The sequence below is a fragment of the Callospermophilus lateralis genome, chromosome 15 (assembly GCF_048772815.1).
Source record: "Callospermophilus lateralis isolate mCalLat2 chromosome 15, mCalLat2.hap1, whole genome shotgun sequence".
Lineage (NCBI taxonomy): Eukaryota > Metazoa > Chordata > Mammalia > Rodentia > Sciuridae > Callospermophilus > Callospermophilus lateralis.
The window spans coordinates 31,766,376-31,788,409 of record NC_135319.1 but is presented as its reverse complement, the minus strand read 5'-3'; the positions used below and the strand labels follow the sequence as shown (position 1 = coordinate 31,788,409).

Here is a 22,034-nt window from a genome sequence, read left to right as displayed (position 1 = left end):
ACAGTTGCCTCAGACAATTTCCTATTTCTTTCCTACTTTATTTGCTCTGGAAAGTGTTGGACAAACTGCACCATGCAGATTTCTCAGTTTAAATTTTGCTAGACTTCATGGAATCATATTTCTACTTTTAACCTTTTGATTATAAGTAAAATAAATGTAAGATGGCCAGCTTACACGTACGTTTAGGGTACAAAATCATGAAAACAAATATTTTAGTAGATTTAAAATTTAATAAAGTATTAATTATTTAATATGGTTTGTATCTGTGATTTACATACTTAAATTAATGACATTATTTTTAAAACTTGGTGTGGGCACCTTATGTTCTCAGGGAAGTGTTTTATTTTATTATTTAAATTTTTTTTTTTTTTTTAGTTGAAGATGGATACAATACTTTGTTTTGTTTATTCATTTTTTTTTATGTGGTACTGAGGTTCGAACACAGTGCCTCACACATGTTAGGTGAGCTCTCTGTTACTGAGCCACAACCCCAGCCCCTCAGGGAAGTGTTTTATAAAACTAATAGTTTTTTCCTTCATAATCCAAAGTAGTAAAATGCTGAAAATAGTAAAATTCATAAAGTCATTTTGCTCAACGAGATTATTATATAGCAACTTGAAGCATAATCGCTGACCACATACATTATTTTCTTTTGAATTTTCGACAGCTTTATTTATTTATTTATAAAATATTTACTTTTTAGTTATAGGTGGACACAAAATCCTTATTTTATTTTTATGTGGTGCAGAGGATCAAACCCAGTGTCTCACACATGGTAGGTAGGTGAGCGTTCCACCTCTGAGCCACAACCCTAGCCCCTGACAGCTTTATTGAGATGTAATTTACATATTATAAAACTCACTTTTTTTGAAACATACAATTCAGTGGTTTTTAGTGTATTCACAGAGTTTTACGGTCATCATCATTATCTAATTTTAGAACGTGGCCGGTGGGATTTTTTTTCTTTTATTTTAGTTGTAAATGGACACAATGATTTTGTTTATTATGTGGTGCTGAGGATTGAACCCAGTGCCTCATACATGCTAAGCATGTGCTCTGCCACTGAACTACAACCCCAGGCCCTGGAAGAATGTTTTTAATATTAATATTCATATTTATTGGCAATTATCTTTGAAGATTTGGGGCTAGTTATATGTAATAAATCTCATTTGTATTTGTGTATAAACACTTAGAAGTATATTACATGTACCATAAAGAGACCTTTAGATATTCGATAGTTATTTGGAGTGATAGAAAAGTTTAACATCAAGAACATGATGTAGGTTTGAGCAGATGGAGAGTTTTCAAATAGAATTGGTAGGTTTCTGGATCAAGCTTCTAATCAGGTTTCAGGAAGCATGTACTGAAACAAGCCAGCACACATCCGTTCCTCGCCTCCCTTTACTCCAAATTTGGGGGCTCACAGTCTCTACTTAGAATTCTTTCTACTATACACTTTTTTTTTTTTCTGAAAAAAATGGCTAGATATTGATGTGGAAAAGAAATTATCTCTCCTTTTTTGCATTTGGCTTAATTTTTTGTGGTGATTCTTCACCTGGCCTTAACTCCTTTTTTGGGAGTTTCAGAAAAGAAGATAGTAGGGCTGGGGTTATAGCTAGGTGGTAGAGCGCTTGCCTGGCACTTTTAAGGCACTAGGTTGATCCCCAGCACCACATAAAAATACATAAATAAAATAAAGGCATTGTGTTCATCTACAATTAAAATTTTTTTTTAAAGTATAGTAAATTGTACAGATAAAATTGGTGAAAAACGTACTGAAACTTGGAATTAATATTTTAATAATTTATATAATCATTAATGTTCATTAAGGGGAACTTGAATAAGTCATCTTTCAATTCCCTTAGTGTCCCCCACCCTGACTCCTTTTAAACAGATGGCTAGTTGCCTTCATCTTTATTGTTTAGTTATCCGTGATTTAAAATTTTTTTTTCATAATTCAGATGTTTCTGATTTTCTTCCTTTGATGCTGGGAAGTTTTCTGGCTCTCTTTCTTACAGTATCAAGGCTATGTTCAAGCAGTAGAAAATTTGCTATAGGTTTTTTTAAAAAAAAATTTATTAGTTGATGAACCTTTTTATTTTATTTTATTTTTTATTTTATTTTTATTTTTTTTAATTTTATTTTTTTATTGGTTATTCAAAACATTACAAAGATTGCAGAATCACATCGGTTACACATCCACATTTTTACATAATACCATAATAGTAACTGTTGTATTCTGCTACCTTTCCTATCCTCTACTATCCCCCCTCCCCTCCCCTCCCATCTTTTCTCTCTACCCCATCTACTGTAATTCATTTCTCTCCTTATTTTTTTCCCATTCCCCTCACAAACTCTTATATGTAATTTTGTATAACAATGAGGGTCTCCTTCCATTTCCAAGCAATTTCCCTTTTCTCTCCCTTTCCCTCCCACTTCATGACTCTGCTTAATGTTAATCTTTTCCTCCTGCTCTTCCTCCCTGCTCTGTTCTTGGTTGCTCTCATTATATCAAAGAAGACATTTGGCATTTGTTTTTTAGGGATTGGCTAGCTTCACTTAGCATAATCTGCTCTAGTGCCATCCATTTCCCTGCAAATTCCATGATTTTGTCATTTCTTAGTGCTGAGTAGTACTCCATTGTGTATAAATGCCACATTTTTTTTATCCATTCATCTATTGAGGGGCATCGGGGTTGGTTCCACAGTCTAGCTATTGTGAATTGTGCTACTATGAACATCGATGTGGCAGTATCCCTGTAGTACGCTCTTTTGAGGTCTTCAGGGAATAGTCCGAGAAGGGCAATAGCTGGGTCAAATGGTGGTTCCATTCCCAGCTTTCCCAGGAATCTCCATACTGCTTTCCATATTGGCCTCACCATTTTGCAGTCCCACCAGCAATGTATAAGAGTACCCTTTTCCCCACATCCTCGCCAGCACTTGTTATTGTTCGACTTCATAGTGGCTGCCAATCTTACTGGAGTGAGATGGTATCTTAGGGTGGTTTTGATTTGCATTTCTCTGACTGCTAGAGATGGTGAGCATTTTTTCATGTACTTGTTGATTGATTGTATGTCCTCCTCTGAGAAGTGTCTGTTCAGGTCTTTGGCCCATTTGTTGATTGGGTTATTTGTTTTCTTATTGTTTAATTTTTTGAGTTCTTTGTATACTCTGGATATTAGGGCTCTATCTGAAGTGTGAGGAGTAAAAATTTGTTCCCATGATGTAGGCTCCCTATTTACCTCTCTTATTGTTTCTCTTGCTGAGAAAAAACTTTTTAGTTTAAGTAAGTCCCATTTGTTGATTCTTGTTTTTAACTCTTGTGCTATGGGTGTCCTATTAAGGAATTTGGAGCCCGACCCCACAATATGTAGATCGGAGCCAACCTTTTCATCTATCAGACGCATAGTCTCTGATTTGATATCAAGGTCCTTGATCCATTTTGAGTTAACTTTTGTGCATGGCGAGAGGAGGGGATTCAGTTTCATTTTATTGCATATGGATTTCCAGTTTTCCCAGCACCATTTGTTGAAGATGCTATCCTTCCTCCATTGCATGCTTTTAGCCCCTTTATCGAATATAAGATAGTTGTAATTTTGTGGATTGGTTTCTGTGTCCTCTATTCTATACCATTGGTCCACCCGCCTGTTTTGGTACCAGTACCATGCTGTTTTTGTTACTATTGCTTTGTAGTACAGTTTGAAATCTGGTATCGCTACACCTCCTGATTCACACTTCCTGCTTAGAATTGCTTTTGCTATTCTGGGTCTTTTATTTTTCCATATGAATTTCATGATTGCTTTATCTATTTCTACAAGAAATGCCGTTGGGATTTTGATTGGCATTGCATTGAACCTATAGAGAACTTTTGGTAATATTGCCATTTTGATGATGTTAGTTCTGCCTATCCATGAACAGGGTATATTTTTCCATCTTCTGAGATCTTCTTCTATTTCTCTCTTTAGGGTTCTGTAGTTTTCATTGTATGAATCTTTCACCTCTTTTGTTAGGTTGATTCCCAAGTATTTTATTTTTTTTGAGGATATTGTGAATGGGGTAGATGTCCTCATTTCCAGTTCAGAAGATTTGTCGCTGATATACAGGAATGCCTTTGACTTATGCGTGTTGATTTTATATCCAGCCACTTTGCTGAATTCATTTATTAGCTCTAGTAGTTTCTTTGTAGACCCTTTTGTGTCTTCTAGGTATAGGATCATATCATCCGCAAATAGTGATAATTTAAGTTCTTCTTTTCCTATTTTTATGCCTTTAATTTCTTTCGTCTGTCTAATTGCTCTGGCCAGTGTTTCGAGAACCATATTGAATAGAAGTGGTGAGAGAGGGCATCCCTGTCTTGTTCCAGATTTTAGAGGGAATGCCTTCAGTTTTTTTCCATTTAGAATGATGCTAGCCTGAGGCTTAGCATATATAGCTTTTATAATTTTGAGGTAAGTTCCTGTTATCCCTAGTTTTTCTAATGTTTTGAACATAAAGGGATGCTGTACTTTGTCGAATGCTTTTTCTGCGTCCACCGAGATGATCATATGGTTCTTATCTTTAAGTCTATTGATGTGGTGAATAACGTTTATTGATTTCCGTATATTGAACCAGCCTTGCATCTCAGGGATGAATCCTACTTGATCATGGTGCACAATCTTTTTGATATGTTTTTGTATACGATTTGCCAGAATTTTATTGAGGATTTTTGCATCTAAATTCATTAGGGATATTGGTCTGTAGTTTTCTTTCTTTGAGGTGTCCTTCTCTGGTTTGGGAATCAGGGTGATATTGGCCTCATAGAATGAATTTGGGAGTTCTCCCTCTTTTTCTATCTCCTGAAATAGATTATGGAGTATTGGTATTAGTTCCTCTTTAAATGTTTTGTAAAACTCTGCTGTATATCCATCCGGTCCTGGGCTTTTCTTGGTTGGTAGTCTTTTGATGGCTTCTTCTATTTCCTCCCTTGATATTGATCTGTTTAGGTTGTTTATATCTTCCTGATTCAATCTGGGTAGTTCATATGTCTCAAGGAATTTATCTATGCCTTCACTGTCTTCTATTTTATTAGAGTATAGGGTTTCAAAATAATTTCTAATTATCGTCTGTATTTCTGAATTGTCTGTTGTGATGTTGCCTTTTTTATCCCGTAAGCTAGTAATTTGGGTTCTCTCTCTTCTTCTCTTTTTTAGTGTGGCTAGTGGTCTATCAATCTTATTTATTTTTTCAAAGAACCAACTTTTAGTTTTGTCAATTTTTTCGATTGTTTCTTTTGTTTCGATTTCATTGATTTCTGCTCTAATTTTAATTATTTCTTGCTTTCTACTGTATTTGCTGCTGATTTGTTCTTCTTTTTCTAAGGCTTTGAGGTGTAGTATGAGGTCATTTATTTGTTGGCTTTTCCTTCTTTTAAGGAATGAACTCCATGAAATGAATTTTCCTCTTTGTACTGCTTTCATAGTGTCCCAAAGATTTCGATATGTTGTTTCTGAGTTTTCGTTTACCTCTAAGAATTTTTTAATTTCCTCTTTGATGTCTTCTGTAACCCTTTGTTCATTCAGTAGCATATTGTTTAATCTCCATGTGATGTAGGGTTTTTCCTTTCTCATTTTATTATTGATTTCCAATTTCATTCCATTATGATCAGATAAAATGCATGGTAGTATCTCAACTCCTTTGTAATTGCTAAGCTTTGCCCTGTGACATAATATATGGTCTATTTTTGAGAAGGATCCATGTGCTGCTGTGAAGAAAGTGTATCCGCTTGATGTTGGGTGGTATATTCTGTATATATCAATTAAGTCTAAGTTATTTATTGTATTATTGAGCTCTATGGTTTCTTTATTCAATTTTTGTTTGGAAGATCTGTCCATTGGTGAGAGAGGTGTGTTAAAATCTCCCATGATTATTGTGTTGTGGTCTATTAGACTCTTGAACTTGAGAAGAGTTTGTTTGATGAACGTAGCTGCACCATTGTTTGGGGCATATATATTAATGATCGTCAAGTCTTGTTGGTGTATGGTTCCCTTGAGCAGTATGTATTGTCCTTGTTTATCCCTTTTGATTAACTTTGGCTTGAAGTCTATTTTATTTGATACAAGTATGGACACCCCTGCTTGCTTCCGGGGTCCGTATGAGTGATATGATTTTTCCCAACCTTTCACCTTCAGTCTGTGTATGTCTTTTCCTATCAGATGAGTCTCCTGTAGGCAGCATATTGTTGGATCTTTTTTTTTAATCCATTCTACTAGCCTATGTCTTTTGATTGGTGCATTTAAGCCATTAACATTTAGGGTTACAATTGAGATATGGTTTGTATTTCCAGCCATATTTGGTTATGTATGATACTTAACATGATTAGTTTTTCCTCTATGCTTAGTTTTTCCTTTATTGTACTACCTCCCGTTGTTGGTTTTCATTGTTATTTTTCATTTCCTCTTCCTGTAATGTTTTGCCAAGGATGTTTTGAAGAGCTGGTTTTCTAGCTGCAAATTCTTTTAACTTTTGCTTATCGTGGAAGATTTTTATTTCATCTTCAATCCTGAAGCTTAATTTCGCTGTATACATGATTCTTGGTTGGAACCCTTTTTCTTTCAGCGTTTGAAATATGTTGTTCCAGGATCTTCTAGCTTTCAGAGTCTGTGTTGAAAGATCAGCAGTTATCCTGATTGGTTTACCCTTAAATGTAATCTGCTTCCTCTCTCTTGTGGCTTTTAGGATTCTCTCCTTATTCTGTATGTTGGGCATCTTCATTATTATATGTCTTGGTGTGGATCTCTTACGATTTTGTATATTCGGTGTCCTGTAGGCTTCTAGTATTTGGATTTCTTTTTCATTCTTTAAGTCTGGGAAGTTTTCTAGTATTATTTCATTGAATAGATTACTCATTCCCTTGGTTTGGACCTCTGTACCCTCTTGTATCCCAATAACTCTTAGGTTTGGTTTCTTGATGTTATCCCATAATTCTTGGATGTTCTGCTCATGATTTCTTAACATTCTCGCTGAGCTGTCTATGTTCTTTTCAAGTTGAAAAACTTTGTCTTCGTTGTCTGAAGTTCTATCTTCCAAGTGTTCTACTCTGCTGGTAATACTCTCATTTGAGTTTTTAATTTGGTTTATTGTTTCCTGCATTTCCAGGATTTCTGTTTGTTTGTTTTTTATATCCTCTATCTCCCTATAGAGTTGATCTTTTGCTTCTTGGATTTGTTTATGTAATTCATTGTCAAAGTGATTTTTCATTGTCTGAATTTGATGAATAATGTCTTCCTTGAGACTCCAGATCATCTGAAGCATGTATATCCTGAACTCTTTGTCTGACATTCCATCAGCTGCAGATATTACCTCATCTAATGTTGAATTGACCTGTATTGTTTGTGGTCCTTTCTTTCCTTGTCTTTTCATACTGCTCATGATTCTTTCTAGCTTTGTGAAACTGTTGAGCTAATGTTTTTCCCCTTATATATTTGTATTGTTCTTGAATAGCTCCAATATCCCTCTTTTTCGGAGAAAGACAATGTTAACAGATCCCAATATCAACAGTACATTATCTAAGGACAAGTTTTCATTATTAATACATTTATAGTTAGATTCTAAGACTATAGATGTTGGATTTAATTATTACTTAAGAATATATTCCTTAGTTTCATAAAAGGCGTACCATATCTGGTGGCATATAGAAAACTTAATTTCAGACGAAGGATGTTATACTTAAAGAGAAAGGAGTGAGGGAATGAGGTTAAACTAACTTAGCACCTTTGGAGAACTCTAACCACTCGACTGGTAATTTATGGAAGAATGTATAGACTCAACCTCCTATTTAGATAGTTACCCTATGTATAGATAGCAAAAGTTAGGAGATTGAAAGTGGTATAGAGAGAATATGAATTAAAAAAAAAAGAAAAGAAATAACAAGGAAGAAAAGAGAAATAAGAGAAGGGAAAGGGAAGTAAGATAGAAATACAGAAAAAAAATGGGGGGGAGGTGGGGTATATGCAATTCCTCTATATTATATTACTTTGGTAATTCAGTTGTTCATGCTCAGTTCTTGGTTTCACATATGCTGAAGTTGTGGGAGAGAAGAAAAGAGAAAGAGAGGAAAAAAAAAAAAAGTCTCTCAGAACACTGTTTTCCTTGCTTCCAGTAGGTGGCGTTGTCTATTCCTAGTTTGAGCCTCTGTGTTCAGGGTGGTGGGTATAGCCAGTGTGAAGGGAAATGAGCTTCCACCTGTATCTTCCCTACTCTAGTCTCTGAGGTAGAAACCAGGTGCCTCTACAGTTGTTGTTTTGTGTTGATAGCTACAATCCCCAAAAGCTTGTGGGAAATATTTTGAGTTATCGCAGCTAAGGGTGGGGGAGTTGGAAACCAGGTACCTGGATCAGCCGCAACTGTGCTGGTAGCCACACCCACTTTGATGGGTTTTAAGGGTTGATGGGCTTCCTGGAGACTAGCGCTCGGGGCGGGACCAGACTTCCTCCTCCGGTCTGGCTGATCAGGCTGGCGCCTTCCTGCTCTGGTCTGGCTGGCGGCTGTCGCCTTCCTGCTCCGGTCTGGCTGGTGGCTGTCGCGCCTTCCTGCTCCGGTCTCTAGTTGATGAACCTTTATTTATTTGTTTATAAGTAGTGCTGAGAATCGAACCCAGTGCCTCACACATGATAGGCAAATGCTCTACCACTGAGCCACAACCCCAACCCTATAGGAATTTTTTATACTTAACATATTATAAAACAATATAAGTATCGTATGTAATTTACGTTTACAATAATTTTTTTTTAAAGAGATAATTTTTTAATATTTATTTTTTAGTTTTTGGCGGACACAGCATCTTTGTTTATATGTGGTGCTGAGGATTGAACCCGGGCCACACGAATGCCAGGCGAGCGTGCTACCGCTTGAGCCACATCCTCAGCCCAACAATAATTTTATATACGTGTGTGCGCTTGCATGCGTGTATGTGTGTGTATGTGAGTGTGTTTTGACAGTACTGGGTATTGTACCCAGGGACTCCTGTATGCCAGGCAAGTGTTCTACCACTGAGCTATATTCCTGCCCTTAATAATATGCACAAATATACATACATACATATATATATATACACGTGTGTGTGTGTGTGTGTGTGTGTGTGTGTGTATATATATATATATATATATATAAATATTATATAGACAATTTGAGACAGGCTCTTGCTAAGTTGCCCAGGCTGGCCTTGAACTTGAATCTTCCTGCCTTAGCCTCGCAAGAAGCTGAGATTACAAGCATGTGCCACCATACCCAGCATGAGAATTATATATATTTAACAAGATAGAAAAGTTTTTTTTCATTCACAGTAACCTGTATAATCTCATATTATGATCAACAACATGAAAATATATAAATATTTTAAGCATACTAAAAATGTTCTTGGTAAAGCCAATGAGAAATCTTAATAGTCTGTTATAATAGCATGAAGTATATTTTGGAATGATTTCTACCACAAATTTCTTTTAAAAATATTTTTTTAGTTGCAGATAGACACAATATATTTATTTATTTTTATGTGGTGCTAAGATTTGAACCCAGTGCCTCATGTGTATGAGGCAGGCACTCTAACCCTGAGCCAGAACCCCAGCCCCTACAATTTTTTTTAACTATACTAGTTCTAGATATATTTTTCAAATGAATTAATGTATAAATATTGGATTGACTATAGCCTCTTAAACTTAACTACATTTCTGGTTACTGTGACCTCATGAAATGACCTTTACATATTTATGAAGAATATATATCCTTTTATTTATTATATAGATACCACCACTAATCTTTACAGAATGTCTCTCTTAGATCTAGGGTTAACAAACACCAGGCCTAAGACCTCTGGAGGACTGGCTTTTTAAGAATAAGTTGTCCTGAGTAGAGAGTTTCCACAGTTTGAAAATTAAATCTAATTACTTACATTATCTTTATAATTTGTACCAACATACATACATATATATGTAAAAATCAGCTGTATTTTTTAATATTTAAAATTTTGTCTCTACTTGCAAACCTCTTACAAGCTAACCATACCATTATATTGTAAGAATTTACAAACATCATATAGTCTAATTTACATTCTTGATCTTGGTCATAGTAAACCTAAACTATTCCAGATACAGCATATTTATCCTATCTTTAGTCCATCAGATTTTTTGATGCAGTTTAGAACATACCTTCTTTTTGCCATCATTGTTTTTATCATTACTAAAGCATTAAAAATAGGTTCCATATTTAGTGCAGTAATCTTTAACATCTATGATCTCAATTAATCCGTAACTCTTCAGACTTCAAAAAAAAAAAAGCAAGCTGGCAATGTTTGAGCAAGAAAGTATTGAACTAGTAAGATGGAAAAGTGAGTGGATTTAGCCAATTTATTATAATAGTTGAGCAATTATAAGGCCCTGCTTGGCAGGATTGTGTTTTGTAATCATGGCAAATATTTTAACTTGAGATAAAATCAATATCTAATAGATGTTTTTGTTACTATTTAACCTTAGGCTAAGACTTGATATTAGTCTCAGGGTTGATAAATATCCATTATTAAATGCTTAATTGGGTTGTGACTGTCTTTTTATTTTGTAGTTGTTAACTTATATGGAAGGGTATGCATATACTTCATAGAATCATTTTATATTTTTGTTTATACTGAATATTGAAGTTTGACCTGAATCTCATTGTTGGTCTAATCTAGTTGGCAGATTTTAATATTTATCAATGCTATATATGTTTAATATTTATATATACTTATAGGTAAAATTAATAAGTGTTCAGTTAGTATCAGATATGCACCAGGCATTATGCTAAATAAAATGCATAAATTTTATTTACTCTTAAAAAGTAGCTCTGTAAAGACAAGAATTTTACCTGTTTTGTTTACCTATATATCCCAGAACAGTACCTGTGTGGTAATTATATGTAGAGTATATGCAATTTTACTTTTGAAGTAAAGGAATGTTGTAACCTTCATTTGTGGAACTAGTAATGACACTGTGCCATACAATATCTCATTTAGTCTTTGTGATATCCCTGTGGTAGATTCTAAAATTATTTCCATTTTATATATATTTGAGGTATAGAGAAGTGCTACTGAGGTCACAGACTAATACATGGTAGAGTTGAGATCTGAACTTATTTCTGTGCTTCCAAAGTAATTGCTTTAAACTTTATCATTTTGGTTAAAATTCTTTAGATGTAAGTTATAGAAATGAACTTGATTAAACAAAAAGGGAGACTTTATTTATAAGGATACAGGGGTATCTTATGAAAGCCAAGAATTACATATCTGAGCCCAAGATGGGACCAGAATTAGAAACCAAATTATATAAAAGCCCAGGGCTATCTTCTCTGTAGTTTTCTTAATCCTTCCTCTTCTCTCTTTGGCGATCTTGTGCTAGATCCTCAAGTAGACTCAGAGATGTCACCAACAGGTTTTTTTCCGAATCCCTGTTCTAAAGTGGTAAGACTGGCCAAGGTTGTGTCAGATTCACTCTTTCCTCAGTGAATTCCAAAGTGTGACAATGACTGCAAACAAATCACTTCTGAGGGTCTGTGGATAGCTCTTGAGCTGTCACTGTAATACCCAGTGACATTCTATTTAGTCAAATTGACTGTTGTAAAAATTCTTTGCCTGTGACAAGTAATAAATATATTTTTACATCACAGCTCAGTGTTTCTAAGATTGAAACCAACCCCATAACAATATTTAGTCTTAGGTTATATAAGACAGTCTCATATTTTCTCATTCTTTCATCTATTAAGTTGAAATAATGGGTAGTGACCTACAAATGGAAAAGTACTGCTCCATTCTACCCCCAGAGGGGCCTAGCTGAAAAAGTGCCCTTTGTTATCCAGTCTGTAGCATTACCTTATGAAGCTGTCTGTAGAAAATGCCTTTGATCATATAAGTAACTGAATCTCCAGATTGACCTACTTTGAATTAAGCTGTGTTCTGTGGAAAGAATTTACTAGTAGCATTTTTCAGAGTGAATTAATACTCAGATTTATATACAGATGACAGATTATAAAAAAACAGTAACAATCTCAGTGTTCAGATCATGTCCCAATTTTTTTCCTGCTTACCTTCTTCAGAAGCTTACTTGGAATTCATAACAACATTTCTTTCCTAAGAACTCTGTATCTTTAAAGCAGCTTTTGGTGTTTACTTTTAATAATTTAGAAAAAAATGATATGAGAATCTCAAGTTCTTATTTTTATTTAGAGAAAATTGAATTCAGAGAACTAAAAACACCAAATCAACCTTCAGTAGGCCTTAACTTTAGGTTTTATTTCTGAAAGCTAGTAATAATTAATGTAGCAATTATTTGATCATTTCAATCATAAAGTTACATCAAGAATCTGAAAGTGATTTGAGCCAGTGAAAATAAAAATCAAATAAAATCTGTAACACTCATCTCTATTTACAGAAGAAATGACTCTCATAGAGTGAGAAAGGAGGGCCAAGTCCAAACTCCCACTGGGAAGTAGGATTGGAAAGGGCAAACATTCATAATTTAGCAAAGTATTATATTTATACTATAAGTAGTTTATATTTATACTTTCCTCCTTTCCAAAAAGAGAGAAAAAGTAGGGATTTTTATATTCAGACTTGCAAAGTCTCTATCCCAGCTTCTCTCAGTTCTATGTTATCATAAACAAACGACAGATGAATGAATAAAGAAAATGTGGTACATATACACAATGGAGTATTACTCAGCCATTAAGAAGACTGGCTTTATGACATTTACCAGTAAGTGGATGGATATGGAGACTATTGTGCTAAGTGACATAAGCCAATCCAAAAAAAAAAAAAAAAAAAAAAAACAAAACCCCAAAACAAAGGTTGAGTGTTTTAGGTGGTATATAGAAGCTAACCTACAATGTATGGGGGGTGTGGGAATAGAAAAAAGTTCAGTAGATAAGACAAAGGGTAATGAGGGGAAGGGAGGGAGAATAGGAAAAGGAAAGACAGTGGAATGAAACTGATATAACTTTCCTATCACATATAGGAATATACCACAGTGAGTCTCACCATCATGTACATCTGCAAGAATGGGGTCCTAAGTAGAATAAGATATTCCATGCTTATATAATTATATCAAGATGAATTCTACTGTTATTATAACTAAAAAGGACCAATAAAAAAAGAGGGGTTTTCCTGCTGCATTTCTACTCCCATGGACAGCCTTGTCTTAGTAAGATTTTTGGGTTCTTTTGTCTCCAAATCAATGATGATAATTTGAATGTTAAGGATCTACCATAACAGAATCTTTAGTCTTTTTTGATATTTGGAATACAAGCCATGGTACTGAAGTTCTTATATAGCTATATATATAAAAGAGAAGATGGATCCGTTTCCTCTCTTTGCTTGATTGGAGATGGTAGGAAAGACTGAAGGACACTGCATATCTTCTCCTACATCACTAGGTTGTCTTTTAAAGTATAGAAACTTGACTGTGTTCCAGCTCCTTTATCAGGACATTCCCACTTGTCCCATGTTTACTGCCTACACTTGTTATGTTTGTGTCCAGACCTTTTGTTTTTTCTTATCCTGTTGAAGATGTTTTAGAAGTGTGAAGGGCTCCTTCTTATACAGTTGGTGCTGCTCTCATGGGTTACATTTGCTCTTTTGTCATATTGGGCCTAACTTGGGTATCGTCATAACCTTCCTCCCGTATTCCTTTGTCTAAGGGAGAACATTTTTCTCTTGAGGAAGAAGATCTTTCTCCCTCTTTTTCCCCCCCTTGAGTTACTGAGGATTGAACCCAGGGGTACTTTACCATTTAAACATCCCCGACCTTTTATTGATTTTTTTTTTTTTTTTGAGACAGGGTCTCACTGTGATGTTGAGACTGACATTGAACTCCTGTTCTTCCTGCCTCAGTTTCCTGAGTCTCTGGAATTACAGGTGTGTGCCACCACACGTGGCAGATGTATGCCTCTTAAATCTGAGGGGCTTAAAATTTTTTAAGCCGTAACTAAGTTATCTCAGTTTTGGTTCTGCTGGAGGGGGATATATACATATATGTGTGTGTGTGTATATGTATATATATGTATGTATATGTATATAGGTTGTATATAGTGTGTGTGTGTATTGTTGTAATTTAATGACTTTGCTAGTCCTGGTGAGACAGGAACAAAGAAAAGGACATCAGAGGGTAAGTCTTCTCTTACCTCTAGTACCTGTTTATTTAATTCTGAGAAAATCTGCTCTTTGTATGACCTTATTTATGTTGATAAATAGCAGGATATAATCTTCCCTTATCTTGAAAAGTTTTCAGGAGAAATGCTTGTTAGTACATTCATAAATGAAAATGAATCATGATATTATTTTACCTAGGAAAAGGGAAAAAATTATCTTTGCATACTTTTTTCCTTATTGGACCTTCCTTCCAAACTCCAACTGTAAGCAGCTCATCTTTGTATAATAACTGGGGCTTTTATAATTTTATTCTTGAATCTCCATTTAAGTTTTCTGTGGGAACATGCAAGCAGAATGCCAAAGTGATTTACAGACCAACTTTTGGGGAATGCTGCATTCTAAAAAGCAAGACATTTGTTTTCTCTTTGAAACTAGTAAGACTGAAATGTAAATTTGTAATGACTATCATTTCGATGTTTTTTTGTGGGGGGTACCAGGGGTTGAACCCAGGGACACTTAACCACTAAGCCACATCCCCACTGTTTTTTATTTTTTGAGACAGGGCCTCGCTGAGTTGCTTAGAGCCTTGTTAGGAGGTGGCTTTGAATTTCCATCCTCCCATCTAGGCTGGAATCATTTGTATTATAGGCATGCGCCACCATGCCTGCCTTGAATTACTAATTTTAAATGGAAAATAAATATCGTTAAAGTACTAAGATCTTTTGCTGAACAATAATAGATACCATAGATAGTATTCAAAAGGGGTATGAATGTATTCTGGGACAGCTCTTGAAATAATAATATTGCCCCCCTTTTTTTAAACATTATTTATTTTTATGTGGTGCTTAGGATTGAACCCAATGCATTAAACATGCTAGACGTGCGCTCCACCACTAAACCACAACCCCTGTCCCCGTTATTGCCTTTTTGATGCCAGTGGAAACCTTATTATCTACTTTATACCTTTTGCTTATAGTTGAATACTTATTAAATTCATCTCCTGCTAGAGTTTGTCAGTGATATTCATACTTGTTAAAAATTTGTTGGTCATTCTTTTTTTTAGGTAGAAGAGTAATAATTACGGACTCTTAATTTATTTCAACTTATTTCTTTGTTTATATATGTATATATATATTTAATAACTTTATTTTATTTTTATGTGGTGCTGAGGGTCGAACCCAGGACCTCGCATGTGCAAGGCGAGCACTCTACTGCTGAGCCACAACCCCAGCCCCTGAACTTCTCATTTTGTTTTTCTCTTGACAGTTACTTGAGTAGTAATTTGTTTGTCTATTTCTAATTAAGGTTTTTCTTTAATAACAGATTTATACCTAAAACTGGAAGATGTGACCCATAAATTTAATAAGCCCTGTATAATGGATGTAAAGATCGGGCGAAAAAGCTATGATCCTTTTGCCTCATCTGAGAAGATTCAGCAACAGGTCAGCAAGTACCCATTAATGGAAGAGATTGGGTTCTTGGTGCTTGGCATGAGGGTAAGAGTTATTATTGGCATAACTATATACATTTTTCTTTCTATGTTTTTCCCTTGAAAAATTATGAATATCATTATAATACTAATATATCAGAAGATAATGTTTTGAAATTAGATTATCTATAACTCCCCAATGTATGAATTATATACCTTAGGAATTGAAGGTAGGGATTTTTATCTCTTGTTCACTGATATATGGTTAGTGTCTCTGGTTCTGGTACATAGTAGGTGATTAAATAAATAGATAACTGAACCTCAACATTGTAACTTTGGTAATTTTGTTTTAAAGAAGCTTTAAGTTAAGTTACAAAATAAACATTAAAAGTAAATGTGATGTTTTGTGTGATTTCCTGGAGAATTGTGCTATTTATATATTCAGTAATTTTACTGTATTTTTAAAATGGAAAATAAATTAAAATATAGGTTGCTTCAACCTTTGTGGTTTAAAATAGTTGTTTTATTTCCTAACAGTTCTGTTGACTGGCATTTTCATTTTTGATTTTTAACTGATACAAAATAGTTTTACATATATGGCATACCATGTAATGTTTTGATATGTGTTTAATATTCATATCAGGGTAAACATATCTATCATCTCAAATATTTACCTTTTCTTTGGTGAAAATATCCCAATTCTTTTTTATAGTTTTAAAAAAATATACAGTACATTATTGTTATCTATGGGTTCCTTACTATAATTAGAATGCCAAAACTTCTTTTCTCTTTCGACCTTTGGATTCGCAGTTCGAGTTGTGCTTAGGGAGACGGTTCTTTCATTGGTTTCACCCACAGCTCCTTATGTGGTTGCTGGTGTCAGATAACTTAACTGGGACTTGCTGGTTTAAAATGACGTTGCTCTTGGTCTACAAGTTGGCACTGATTATTGACTGGCTTTTACATGTGATGTCATCTGTCAGAAGGCTAGCTTAAAAAGCTTTTTCATGTCACAGTACCACATTCCAAGAGGCACACACCAGCAGGAATTGCAAGTGTTGTTCAGCTGATAGGGTTGGGAAATAGATTCCACTTCTGATGGTGGGAAAAACCAAGTCACGAGTTGAATTACAGAGTGCACGAGGATGAGAAAGAATTGTTCAGGCTGTTGTGCAGACAGTACCATGCAGTTGGGAAATAATATGGAATAAAATTCTCTAAACAAATGGTATGTCTTCTAGGTGTGTGGAGATAAAATTTGTGAATAATGCCAAATGATTGCTTACTTATATAAACATAATGAAATCATCATGTAAGATAATATGTAAGTCTTTTGCATTTTAAACAGGAGAGCTAATAGGAAACATTATAGGTAATTGTTAGTGTGATAGTAATAACTGCGCAATTGAATTTGATATGATTGTAAACAAAACAAGAAAAATCATCCAAACATTTATTTCATTTTAGATAACAATAAATTGTGGGTATACAGAAAAGTAATGGAATAATATTAAAACAAGAAATAGATATCCCATAGCAATCTGACTGGACAGCTATTTAAACCTCCACTCTTTTCAAATTTCTTACCCTCCCATTTTCTCACTTAGTGGATGACTTTTGTCTTTCACTTTAGAAAAAATAAAAACCATCAGATAGGATTTACTTTAATTTCCTGCTAATAAATATTTATACCTTACCTACAATTGCTGTTTCCCTTGTGTTCCTTCCTGTTGAATTGGAAAATTTTTAATGCTTTTGTCTAAAGGCATCCCTTCTTTATATCCTCTAGGTCTCACTCTCTCCCACTATTTCAAGAGCCTTATATTTCTGTCCGTAGTTTCTTCGAGTTTTTAACATGAATGAGTGCTAGAGTTTGCAAGTAGAGATAATTTGACTTCAGAATCTATTAAGATGACCATGTGATTTTTGTCTTTAATTCTACTTATGTGATGAGTTACATTTATTGATTTGTGTATGTTGAATCAATCATATCCTGGGAATGACCAATTTGATCATGAAATGCAGTCTTCTTTATGTGTTTTAAAATACTAATTGCTAATATTTTAATAATATTTATATCTATTTTTTATAAATTTTATTTATTTATTTAGTTGTAGATGGACAAGAATGAAAACAGTCCTAAAATGTATATGGACTAATAAAAGACCCAGTATAGCCATAACAAATCTGAGCACTATGAATAAGGTTGCAGGTATCACAATATCTGACCTCAAATTATGCTATAGAGTTATAACAAAAACAGCATGGTGTTTTCATAAAAAGAGATATGAAGATCAGTGGAATAGAATAGAAGACACAAGCAAACCCACACAGGTACAGTCATCTCATCCTTGACAAAGGAGCTAAAAAACAATGTTGGAGGAAAGAGACAGCCTTTTTAAACAAATGGTGCTGAGAAAATTGGATATCCATATGCAGAAGAATGAAAGGTGACCCTTATCTATCTCCTTGCACAAAAGTCAACTCAGAATGGATCAAAGCCCTTAGAACTACAACAGAAGCTTTGCAACTGATAGAAGAAAACATAGGGTCAACACTCCAACATATAGGCTTAGGCAGTGACTTCCTTAGTAAAAGTTCTGAAGCTCGAGTAATAAAACCAAGAATCATAAGTGGAGTGGATCAAATTAAAAAGCTTCTGAATAGCAAAGGAAATAAGTATAAAGAGAGCTGGGTATAGCAAAAAATGCCTATGATCCCAGTGACTTGAGAGGCTGAGGCAAGAGGATCACAAGTTGGAGGCCAACCTCAACAACTTGGTGGGACCCTGTCTTAAAAAATAAAAAGGACTCAGGTTGTATATAGCTCAGTGGGGTAAAGTGCCCCTGGGTTCAATCCCCAATACCAAAAAAAAAAAAAAAATATGTGAAAAGAGATCCTTCCTTTTCACATGGGAGAAAATCTTTGCCAGCTACTTTTTCAATATACTTTTTTTTTTTAAAGAGAGAGTGAGAGAGAGAGAGAATTTTAATATTTATTTTTTAGTATTTGGCGGACACAACATCTTTGTATGTGGTGCTGAGGATAGAACCCGGGCTGCACGCATGCCAGGCAAGCGTGCTACCGCTTAAGCCACATCCCCAGCCCTTTTTCAATATTTAAAGATCTTAAAAATCTCAGCACCAGTAAAATGTCCCAGTCATAAATAGGCAAATTAACTAAACAGACATTTCTCAAAAGAAGAAATAAAAATGACTAAGAAATACTTGAAAAAAATGTTCCAGATCCTCAACAATCAGGAAAATGCAAATAATCAAAACTAGACTGAGATTTCATCTCACCATTTAGAATGGTAAACATCAAGGATATAAATAAATGCTGGTGAGGATATGAGGAAAAAGGAACACTTAAACATTGTGTGACTGCAGATTAGTATCACCACTATGGAAATCAGTATGGGTGTTCTTCAAAAGACTGGAATGGAACCACCGTATACCCAGTTATTCTACTTTTTGGAATTTATCCCAGAGCTGAAATCAGCATACTGTATTACTGTTTATATTCCAGTGTTTATAGCAGCACAGTTCACAATTGCCAGATGCATAATGTGTGTGTGTGTGTGTGTGTGTACACATACACAATATGTATTTATATTTACGTATATGTATATGTGTGTGTGTGTGTGTGTGGGTGTGTGTATATAAATTGGAGTTCTACTCCACCATGAAGAAGAATAAAATTATGTCATTTGCTGGTAAATGTATGAAACTGGACATGCCAAATGTCATAAGCCAGACACAGAAGGTTGTGGGTCAAATCTCATGTGGAAGCTAGAGAGAAATAAGAAATTTAAAAAGGGGATCTCATGAAAACAGAAGTGAGAACCGTAGAGTAGAAGAAGGGGTTGCAGGGAGTGGGAGAGTGTAGGAACAGCAGAATGAAATTGACTGAATTATCCTGTATAAATGTGTGCATATATTACATTGAATTCTGCTTTTATGTGTAATTATGACATACCAAGTTTTTAAAAAGTTAATAAATAGAGGGAAGACCAATTAAGTAAAGGGAAGGGGATTGGGGGAGAGAGGAGGGGAAGAAAAAGGGAAATACTAGGGAATGAAAAAGAACAAATTATGTTATATACACGTGAGAATATGTCACAGTTAACCCCCACTGTTATGCATAACCATAACATGCTAATAAAAACAGTAAAAAGGATATTAAACTATTGATCTTCTCTTGTCTTCTTATATCTTCAACTTCTGCCTATCCACTGTCTGTTTTTGGTTTAAATATGTTCAAATCACTCAATTCTTTAAAAAAACAGAACATCAAAATCACTCCCGTTGTAGATTTAACTTGTCTCCTTTTCAGAACAAACTAGTTACTTCAATTTCTTTACTTCCCACTCAGAATCTAGCTCATTATAATCTGGCTTCTGCCCATAATGCTACCAGATTGCTCTTCACTAAGGTCCCTAATAACACCCCCATGTCACTAAATTTAAGTAGCATTTTTCATTATTCATTTTACTTTACTTTGAAAAGCAGCCTTCAATATTGGCCAAGTTCTCCTTGAGACATTTTTCTTTGTGTTGGTGACACCCCACCTCCAGTCTAAGACCACTTTGCAATCTCCTTTACCAGCTCATTTCTTTCTGTGTATTCTTTAAAAGTTGTGGTAATTTCTTGTTTCCATTTTAATACTCCGTCTCTTTTTTGTGCAGTGCTTTCTGTTGTTTTTGGTTCCGTTTTGGTTTCACAGATAACTCCCAAATGTGCATATCTTCAACCTCCACTTTGTCTTATATCTTCTAATTTGTGTGTGTAACAGCCTACCAGATATTTTCTTAAACGTCTCAAACCCAATACTGACTGACACATTTATCCCTCTCCCAAATGATCATAACAGTAACACCAAATCTCTCTTATTCCCTATTTAGTGAATGACATGCCATACATTCAGTTTTACAAAGTAGAAACCTGGTAGTCACTGCCATCCCTCTGAGCCATCTCTTGATTCCCAAACATCTCTTGAGTCTCATTTTCACTGTTGTCCCTCTCTGAACTTTGGTCTCTCAAATTCAGTTTTGCTCTTTTCTAATTTGCTCTCTAAACATTGTAAAATATATGTCTAATCACAACATTCTCTTGTTTAAAAACTCTTTATTGGGTTTCCATTACCTTTAGTGTACACTTACAGGATAAATAAGTAAGGCATTGTGTAATTTAGCTTTGCTAGGATGTATTGCTTCCCTAGATAAATAAAGGTTTGTTTGCATTTCCTTATATTTTTTAAAAATTTTGTTTGTGGTGCTGGGGATTGAACCCAGGTGCTTGAGTTTGCTGAGCTTTATTCTCAGCCCCCTGTTAACTCACGTTTAACTCATATTGCTGGGTTAACCTCATGTGGTCAAAGAGTATTCTTTTTTTAGTGTACACTGTTTTTCTTTCCTCTTTTTGATAGGTTTATCATGTTCATTCTGATAGCTATGAGACACAAAATCAGCACTATGGAAGAAGCTTAACAAAAGAAACTATAAAAGATGGTAAGTATTTAAAAAAGAAAGAAATTTTTTATAGTATCATTAACACTAATTCTGAAGTCATTTCAGTTTTAGTTTTCCTTCAAAATAATAATAAAATTCATAATAATTTTTTTAAATGAAGCAGATTCACAGAATTGGATTAATCAGAACCCCTGGTCCCTAATGCATCCAAATCATGGGACCACAGATGGCACTTTTTTAACATTTTCATTCATATCTTACTAATAAGTGTGTTAATTTTTCATTACTGTGACAAAAATCCCTGGGACAGTCAACTTTTTAAAAGGAGAAAAATGGGTATTTTGGCTCACAGTTTCAGTGTATGATCATTTGACCTTATTGCTTTGAACTTAGGGTGGCACAGTACATCTTGGCAGGAGCATGCTGTGGAAGAAAACTGTTCTCCTTCTGGCATCCAGGAAGCATGAAGAGGGGGACAAGGGGCCAGGATCTCAATATGCCCTTCAAGGGCACAGTCTCAGTGATCTAATTTCCTCCCACTAGACCCGCCTCAAGGTTTTTCCACCTCCCAGTAAGACCAAACCTTTACACATAGGCAGGGGACACTATAGATTTAAACTAGCCCTATGCTTTTTAAAAAAATACTGAACTTTTGTGAATCAGCTATCTAGCTCATACTGAAACTAAAGGTTATCTTTAAAATCATTTTTTAAGTAAAGACTATGAGACATAATATATCAAAATTGCTTGTTATGTAAGAGACTTTTAGGATATATGCTGTGTATAATGCTTTTTTGAAACTTCCAGTGTGTAGTTGAGCTATAAAACTTTTTAAATAGTGTCAATATATACTTCTAAAATATTTGTGGTCAAAATATCACAAAAATAAGGATATCCTATATCTCTGAAACGTTCATTCTTAGCTCTACTAAGATAAGGACCAGTTTATGTGTAGCACGAGTTTGTGGAAAATTTTTATGTTATGTATAG

At 34.7% G+C, this 22,034-nt stretch overlaps 1 protein-coding gene across 2 annotated transcripts in view; it reads left to right on the top strand.

Annotated features, from left to right (window-relative positions):
- Ipmk (inositol polyphosphate multikinase) overlaps positions 1–22,034 on the top strand; it is a 49,027-nt gene that overhangs the window by 23,445 nt on the left and 3,548 nt on the right. The window contains exons 4-5 of one of the 2 annotated variants that reach the window (XM_076834905.1): positions 15,469–15,587; positions 21,002–21,083. In XM_076834905.1, the coding sequence (XP_076691020.1) occupies positions 15,469–15,587; positions 21,002–21,083 (201 nt within the window). Of the gene's footprint in view, positions 1–15,468; positions 15,642–21,001; positions 21,084–22,034 lie in introns of both variants that reach the window. The other variant, XM_076834904.1, reaches the window with a different exon arrangement.